A 9,267-nucleotide genomic window follows, 5' to 3' on the forward strand; every position below is an offset into this window, starting at 1 on the left:
ATGGTCAGACAGCCTTGTCAGTCCCCCCAATCCCCACCTCCCCTCATACTTGTGAACAGAGTCAGCTGGATCGTTATAACATGAACTGTCGTAAGTCCTGCACTGCCAAGCGTGAGAAAGTGGGCTGTGCTGGGTAATGCTCCACCAGTAGAGCGATACGATTTCAGCAGTGTTAACTGGAAGCATCTCACCCTGAATAATGATGACCATAAACTATCTGTGTGCATGTGCTATTATACTTGCTATGTTGCCAAGGTACTTGTGGTCTAAATAAACTAAATAATCTAAACTTTTACTTGAGTCTAGAACAAATCAGAATAAGAAAAAGGAGGAAAAGAAGAAGGAAGAAAGCAGGACCATGCCAGTAGGTGTTAAGACATCACTGATGAAGACTAAGCAAAGCAGCAGAAGGAAAGAGAAGAAACTCACTCTCAGGCTGCTTCTCATTAGGTGTGATGGAGCGTATAAAGTCCTGGGGCGTCATGTAAACCTCAGCATCTCCATGCTCACCGATGACCTTCAGCGTGGCAAAGTAGCGGAAAATCTTGTCTGGAGTTGAGTAGGCCCTTATCCTGTTCTCATACTCCATCACCTGCCAACCAGACAGGAAGCACAATTAATGACACACATTTTCACGCATTAGGTATGAGCACAATCTAATATACCTAAACAACTATATCAAAGAACAAGCAATATTTCAATACTGTGAGCAGCAGGGTAAATAATGTGAGGCTGAGTTAAGAGAGTGCAGAGGGACATGAAGGAGTGAGCAGAATAAAGAAACAGGTGATGGCAGGAAAACAAGTTGTCAGTCCTGATGGGGAGGTATATTAACCTCCAACTACCACATAATAAAAACAGGAAATAAAGTGTCAGGGTCAGTCTGGTGGACAGGTTAACATGAAGGGAGACTCCAGATGTATCACAGCTACACAAAGCTGTGACAACTGTGCAAAAGGCTTACAGCATAGCATCAGTGACGTACTGAAATCCAACATTATGGGAAATACAAAAACCTAATTTATTCAGCTCTGGTACACACATTAGCCACATCAATGTTTGTTTTAACACTGCCACCTGCTTTTCGGCAGAAAGTTTTGAACAGATGCAGCACAACTGGGAAACTGACAAAGCAGTGTTCAGATCCAGCCTCAGCCACGGTCTGCACAGGCAGTTATTTTATGTGACACTGAATGATTGTGTACACTACACAAATTCCCTGAGGATAAAGTAAAAACACATTTTACAGCTTCAACTTTTTGATAACAGTAAGAGTGAAAGAGAGATGCACAGACAGATCAAACTAGATTCTCTTCTTGACTCTGCAGCTATGATTAAGTGCTTCAGTGTTGGTTCCTCCTCTTTACCAGACCTTATTGGTCTTTAGGGAAATCACTGGGAGCTTGTCCCCCAGAAGAAGCAACCATCAGTGTATGGATGAGAGGTTATAGGACAGTCGTGTGGAGATGCCAGAGAGCATGACTGATGGAAAGCCCAGGACAAGCTGTCATCTCTCTCTAGCTCTCATCTCCTTAGATTTACAGGCTACTGAACTCAGCATCACCCACACTGATGGAGACTCAACTTTGTTCTTTTGAGCTTTCAGGCTTTCATGCTCTCTCTTTCTATTGCACAAATTGTATATACACAACTAGGGGGAGTGAAATTCAAGTCATGCCCAGTTATTTATTCATTTTTATTTCAGATTTTCAAAGATTGTTGTGCAATATCTAAGACATGAGTGGAAAATCAGTTTAGAAGTAAGAAGGTGAAAGCACTGAACATCAGAGTGAAAATTCCCTCCTGCTGCAAAATTGCTGCAGTTTTTATATTATTCAGAAAGTCACCATTACCTCAAAAAAATAAAAAACACACACACAGTGGGATCAAAAACTCACAAAACTTAACAAAAAATGTTAAAGTACTTCCCACCACACACAGTAAACCTTATCAACATTTGACCATTTTGACAGCAGTCTTATTCTGATCCACATGCACGTATATTTGCACACACTACACAAAGAATTTACATCAGACAGTATGCCTTATCAAACCTAGACTCCTTTGACACACGGCACAAACAACCTATTTTTACCAACACACTAGTGAATCCTGTGTTGCTGTGATTCACTAAATCGGTTTGCTCCCTAGACATATGCTTTCATCAGACTATGGCTGCTGCAGAAGCAAGAGTGATTGCGTAATTTATACACCTAGACCCATAAGTCAAACGTGTCATTGCATCACATCATTTGAAAAAAAAAAGAAAAAAGGCATCCATTGTTCAAAGTCCTCCTTCTTTCCCTCTCCCTGGTTCTCCAACAACAAAATGCAGAGTTACAAACCATGTTTACTTGGCATCATATCAAAGACCCCTTTGATATTCTTGTGCTTGTCCTTTATCATCTGCTGCCTAATTAACAGCAATAAAATCTTACGGGTGGTACATTGTTGTTGTTTATGACAGCAGAAATGCAAGCTGATTACGGTTGTGTGTCTCCGTAAAATATTCTGTCAAAAAATACTGGCGTTTGCATATTGGACATTGATTAGGAGGGCATTCAAATACCATTCTCGAGGTGAATTAAATAGGGGACTGTCTGAACGGCTGAATGTTTATTGTATATTGATTACCTTGCGGTCACGGAATCCAGAGCGTGGCTTCTTTTTTTTCCCATCTCCACCTTCATCTTTATCTCCACCGCTGGCCTCCACCGATTTCTCTGACTCGGTCTCAGAGTCTGTATCCTTCTCAAAACCTGCTTCCACTCCTCCTGGTTGTTCAGAGTGTCGAACGGAAGGCCCTGCATCTGCATATGCTCTTTTTTTCCAACACAGAGAGAGATTAGAAAAAGATTAATATCTAAGGAACAGTTCTATGACTGTCAAGAAGGTTAAGTACAGCAATATCTATTTGTGTTTCGCTCTGAACAAGTAGAACAAGAGAAGTATATGGATGACTACATTTTGTAGTGAGTGTGTTCTGTGGGTATGATGCTAAGCAGAGTTAAAACAGAGACGGGGAATGAGAGAGATTATGTGCTGCACTGCATTTTGCTTGTCTGTGCAATGCAGAGAGGTTTACCATGGCAAACTCCCATTTGACCATTTTTCTGACTAAATTGAGAATTGGGATAATAATAATAAATAGCTGGGTCTGTCTGGGGCAGGCTGAATAATTCAGTTTAATGAGACACAAGGAGAATGAAGCCTGGGGTGAAGGCCTGGAACAGTCTCGTCCCATCAGTCTCAAATGCCCTGAGGCACCATCCATCACTCTGCCTACTGCAGCACAGTCATTGTGTCCCCATGGTGCTTTCACGTCAACACCCTCTCTACCACTTTGCCTTAACTAAACACCAGCCTCCTTAGTAATGGATAGCCGTAAAAATATTGTGACACCCCTGGGGTGGTGACTTGGAATATCAACAGAAATGAAGGTAAGCACCTTCATGGGGTAGTTCCCCAACAGTTGCATCATGTTGGGAAACTAAATCTGGCATGCGCAAAAGTCGACCTGCTGTTGAATATTGCACCACAAGCAAATCCTAGTTTACTACATGAGGATCAAAGACTGTTCATTTATTGGGGAACACACCAGATGGAGGAGCTTGCAAGTCATTGTGTAAGCCACAAGACGATCCACTCCAAAGAGTGTTGTGTAGTTCAAGGGGGAATATCTTTTATGTGGTAGGAAAACCAGAAAAGACATGTGAGAGATGTGAGAAAATGCAGTCATGAGACATTAAAAAATGTTCTATGGCAAACCAGTGGCAGCTGGAGACAAAGTGTTTTCTAAATATTTACACTAACATATCTGTTTTTGGGGGGATTTTTGGTTATTTTTACATGTATGAAGAAATTCTTTGTGTGTCTGCAAACCAGCTTGTAACAGAATAAATAATTAATAATATATGACATTTTTATTTAGGATAGTAAGTAAAAGCAAACAAGTGTAGTCATGGACCAAGACCTACCTTTTCCAGAGCAGCCCAGCACTAGCAGACACACCAGTCACCCCAGCTAGGGCTGCCAGCATCAGCCTCCTCTGGCCAGACCCTCGCACTGCCCCACTGTGGTAGCGCCGGGACAACTGCACTAGCCCCACCGAGACAGCGGACACCGCCCGCAAGCGGAACATCATGCACTGAGAAAAAAATAAAGGTGTGGTGAAATACAGAGTTGACACCCTATGAGACTTTAAATGGTCTACCAGTATGTGCCAGCAGAAAGAAAACACAATAGCCAACACTGACCCCCTTCTGTTATTGCAAAAATTGAGGATAAAAGTGCTTCAAACCACATGACATATATCTTTTCAACATCACATAAAGGAGGGCATCCAGATACCACTGCTAAGCACATTCCTTTCTCCAGTCATAAGCCATTAAACTGTTAGGTAAGGATTTGGAGAATTTGACCAAAAACTAATTAACACTTATCTCAAGAGGCAAAGCTTAGAACAACAGCAGTTCACTCTTGGGATCCATCTTCACACTGCACTACAGGCAAAATTGTACCTTGGACAGTCAATGCATAAATGTCCTGGAATCCTTACACACCTCAATTAATAAACAACAGAAAGCAAGGATAAAACTAATTGCCACCAGTGCAGCTAAGCTCCAGAACTTCATTTTCAACCAGAGTGTTGCTTAATTCATCAGTGTCACGGAAAGACGATTAACAATTAAGCGAGGGGCTACTGGTGTGTATCTGTAGCTCCCATGTGTGCACTTTTCAAACTACGGGACAGAGGGGTTCACCCACTGAGGCCTGAAGTTGCCACCTGTCGATATCTTATTAACAATTCAGACACAAACTGTCAAACTGATTCAGCAGAAAGAAAAGAGAAGACATGGCATATGCTAATTGGAGTGTTCAGCAGCCCATGACAATGGGGACTGAGGGGAACAGTGAACACACATGAACATCATTTCTGTGGAACTAGAGACAGCTTGATCATAAAATACTGGTACCAAAGAGTCTACAGAAACCAGCAAGACTCAAGTAATGAAACACAACAATCTGAAAGACAGTCGCTGGTACAGACAGATTTCTAATTAAATACCAAACAGCAAGAGCAATGACCCATATTTGAACAAAACAAAATAAAGAATTGAGGCCATAAGAGATTTTGTGCTCGACTGGAATATTTTTTTCCTCTGCCCTAACAAAATCATGAGACAAACACCATACTCACATATGCCAAACGAGCCTTAATCATACAAAAGAGGCAGAGGGACAAACACAAAACACAGATTTATTTGTCTTGATCTCTTTGACTCCAAGCTGCCAGCTGAGGACCTCCTATTTTGGCCAGTATAATTTATGTCCACATGGGTCTTTGAAATGTGTCTACTGAGTTGAAATTAATCATTTTCAAAGTGAGAGTTACCCATGACCTGTAAAATCCCAAGCTGCAGGGTTTGGAGTTTGTGAAGAAAATATATTTTTTACAGCTGAGGCATACCAGTGCTCTCCTTCTAATAATAAAGAAATACATAAATGTTAAATTATGTCCAAAATTGACAGTTGAACCTTAAAAAATGTATCTTAACTCCTTCATCAAACCTCAGTCAAGAGTCCAGAGTCACATTAAGCCCTGTAAATCTGGTGACAAGGTACACTGGGAGTGGGACTAGGGACTGACCTGGGACCTGGTAAATCAATATGACTCTTGGTCATCAACACTGTCCACCACCTGACAGTAACATGTATTTCTGTAGTTGGATGATACCATCCTAAAAAAATGATTTAAAAAAAAAAAAAAAACAGAAAGCGACAGAAAACGAGCGGACAGTGTCACATCAATATCCTACAGCACAAAAATTGATGTTTTATGCCCTCAGTTGACATGAGTGATGCATTCATCTCAAATAACAGTTAACTTGGCAGTTCCAAGATGCTAAACTTTGCAGTTCCTCTGTTGCTCTGGGATGTTTTCTGCCTCCAAGCGGTAAATATAAACAGAGAGCAGGGATTATTGTCAGGGGTGCCAGAAGCACAGATGAAGAAAAGTTTTCATGAATACCTCCTACCCTCAGTGTCTCATGAAAACAAGAGTCACCAATTTGGAAACTTGCATAGATCTTTAAGCAGGTCTGTAATTTGCTCATAACTTATTACAACAAATTTATTCATTAAATGAAGTTGACAAATGCATTTTTTGAATGTAAGCAAGCCCATTTACTCACTGTTTACTCTTACCTGACTGTTTATCACAATAAAACAAAAAGCACTGGACAGACAACAACACTCAAAGGTTTGGTCACTTTGACAGTGTGGTGACTCACATCATAGTTAGCCACTTCTTGCTGCCAAACTAGTACATCAAGTTTATAAATACACGTGTAAAGACTGTATGTACTGCTGGTGAATTGGTCTAAAAGAGATTTAGGCTGATATAACATTTTAGCAAAGGTTACATAAATTGGTAAACCAACATAAGTTTGGTCAGATCACATAATCTCCATAAACCAGGTCCAGAGATACCCAAAGCTCCACCTGCAAGGTTCCCAAATAAACACTAACCTATCTGAGAATGATCAATAGTCTTCAGTCTCCTACTTGTTACTTTTATATCTAGCAATGTAACGTTAACAAAAGTCTTCTCAGGTGAGCACCCAGGAAACCAAAACTCCCCTCGTCAGGTGGGGTGTGGCTGGAGTGACCATTTGCTCCCCAACGAAGAGTCGGGGTGTTTTACATTAACACAGCACATTGTCATCAAAAGGTAGCATTACACGTAAATTGGAAATTGTACAGTAGTCAACACTATAATGGTTAGGATAATATTGGTGTTATGTTTGGCATGTCAGAGCGGAAACGTGAGCCGACAAACTTTTTCTCATGATGCACAAGGACCCCAATGTTTTGTTTTTAGCCACAAGTTAAGCTCGTTTACAACTATCTGCGGTAACACAATGTTTGTGGTAACCCGTCTGATAGCTTGTAATAACCACATGTTTTCAACGTCAGTCCTAAGCTTGTATCACTTGTTATTGTTGATGTGAAATGCTTAACTATCGAGTCCAGCATTCAGAAAATTGTTTCGTGGGGCTGCTAACGCTAGCTAGCTAGCAAGCTAACAGTTGACGTTAGGGTAAGTGTCTTCTTTTAGCTCCTGGAGCAGCTAACTGGTCATATCGGTTACACATTGGCAAAGAAGCGACACGGTAACTCACCTTAGCGACAATACAAACGCCAGTCAGTCCAAAATGATAGTGTCTTCAGCGTTTCAGAGCACGTCCTAACCTCTGCTGTCTGCAGAGATGGAGCGCAGCGCAGACGGCAGTTCCGTGTTCACCAGCAGCGGGTGGGGCAACATTTCTGCAGCCCGCCCTTCGCAGTTCAGGCGCCCCCTCCCTCCACCGCTAGGATGCAGTTACTGTGTAAAAGGCACAAAATCAAACGGCCAGGCATTTTATGTTATCTCATAGATTAGCAACATGACATGCTCCTATTCGGCACAGTCTATCACTGTAAATGAGAATTGAATTCTACATAGGTCTTTAATTGTTAATCATCAAAAGTCAAACAGCTATCTCTATAGACAGAATAACTTTTCACTATTGAAGAAAAGACCATTGTTCCCCAAAAGCACATTAATTTAAATCAGTCCACTCTGGTGTTATTGACTACAAACTAAAGTTAGAATAAAAATGGTGACCAAACTGACTCACACACAAACTGCAAGACAAAGATGGTTATAAAGGATCCTTATATTGTCACCAAATGCCATAGTGTTTGTGTAGTATTATTTCATATCAAACATTTTTACATATTAAATAGGATAAGTATCATTAGAAACCAGTTACATACATGCAAGGTTCAAATATAAAGTATTTAGCAATTCATTATGGTCTGTTGGGCGTACATTTTGAAATACATACACATTGAATACAGCTTTGGCAAATCTTTTTCTGATTAAAAAAACAATCATTTCAATAATATAACTGAATTGAACTGGGAGGTGGGGAGTCTCTGCTGTCAGTCATGCATGCCTTGATGGAGCTTCAGCATAAAAATGTATCAGAACTAAATGACTTGCCTCTTCACACTGTGCCAGTTATAATTGTTGCCTTGAATACATTTTTGCTGGACTGAATGCATAATATGAAAGGAAAAGCTGGGGAGCTGCTGAGCTGGCTGGGAATGTGTCATAGATGACTGGAGGTTGCAAGGACTTATCACAGCCAATGAAAGTGCAGGTCAGATTTCTGCTTGATGTGACTGTACATCAATATTAATGAGGTTTTGATAAAAACTGAGGATAGACTGCTAGACAATGCTACTCAGCAGTGACTGTTAAGTTCAATCCAAACTAATTTCAAATTTATGTCTCTCACGTCACTACTATCATTTCATTAAGTGCCATTGACAAGAAAGAAGTTGTATCCTAATTGGTCAGACCCAGCCTGATAATATTAAGCATTTAGCTCTCTGCTAAGTGAACTGACTGGACACACCTTGATGCACAAAGAAAATCTGTTGTAAAAACAATATGAGCCAATCCACCAATCCTGCATTACTTTGCTGTATCAGATCATCACTTCGTTAGGTGTGATGCATAATGCAAGGATATTTAATGAGTTAAGATCGATTCATAAGCTATAAATTGGTGAAAGTGGAGCCAAATGTTTCTCCTTTGAAGACTCATGAAGGAGAATATGATTTAATGCATTTATAAAGGAAACACTGTCCTGACGAAGGGGGCCTGAATCTGAGCATTCTGTCAATATCCTGCTTAATCAATACAGCTACAACAGGACCTGAGGTCAGTAAGGTCAGGGGCCACAGGCAGTTCTCTGTGACTGTTTTCTGATTTTGTGTACTTGCCCCGTGGAGCTAATACACAGGAGTTTCTTTTTTCAGTAAAGTTTTATTTTAATTGAAGTAATTATTGTCTTAACAGAACAGTACTTTAATATCTAGTACACACACTCAAACTAATATCTGCAGTTACCCTCCCTATTACAAATTATTATCTATACTAATCTCTTTGTCTTTTCCCTCCACCCTTTGTTAAAGCAATTTTCAATACCCCCCACCCCCCTCTATCTCTTCTCTCTTCCTCTGTTTTTAATAAAGAAGGCTACTTAGCTGTGCCTGCAGCCCTCCAGTGCAGGGTTCATTAATGCAAGCAATTTATCACAAGAACCCCGCAATATGTAATTGTCGACTACTGAAATTTCACATTGAATTTGAATAGCCTCACAACAGGAGTAACATCAGCATGGGCTAGGTGTCCACAATTGTAGTGCACAT

The 9,267-nt window shown here is 40.6% G+C and overlaps 1 protein-coding gene across 1 annotated transcript in view; it reads right to left on the minus strand.

Annotated features, from left to right (window-relative positions):
• Positions 1–7,337, minus strand: part of micu1 (mitochondrial calcium uptake 1) — a 29,609-nt gene extending 22,272 nt beyond the window's left edge. Inside the window, exons 1-4 of the mRNA XM_018660089.2 lie at positions 7,185–7,337; positions 3,978–4,147; positions 2,635–2,821; positions 430–592 (exon numbers count right to left, since the gene is read on the minus strand). Coding sequence (XP_018515605.1) covers positions 430–592; positions 2,635–2,821; positions 3,978–4,144 — 517 coding nt within the window. The 5' untranslated portion in view covers positions 4,145–4,147; positions 7,185–7,337. The remainder of the gene's footprint in view (positions 1–429; positions 593–2,634; positions 2,822–3,977; positions 4,148–7,184) is intronic.
• Between the last annotated feature and the right edge of the window lie 1,930 nt (positions 7,338–9,267).

The sequence above is a fragment of the Lates calcarifer genome, linkage group LG16_LG22 (assembly GCF_001640805.2).
Source record: "Lates calcarifer isolate ASB-BC8 linkage group LG16_LG22, TLL_Latcal_v3, whole genome shotgun sequence".
NCBI lineage: Eukaryota > Metazoa > Chordata > Actinopteri > Centropomidae > Lates > Lates calcarifer.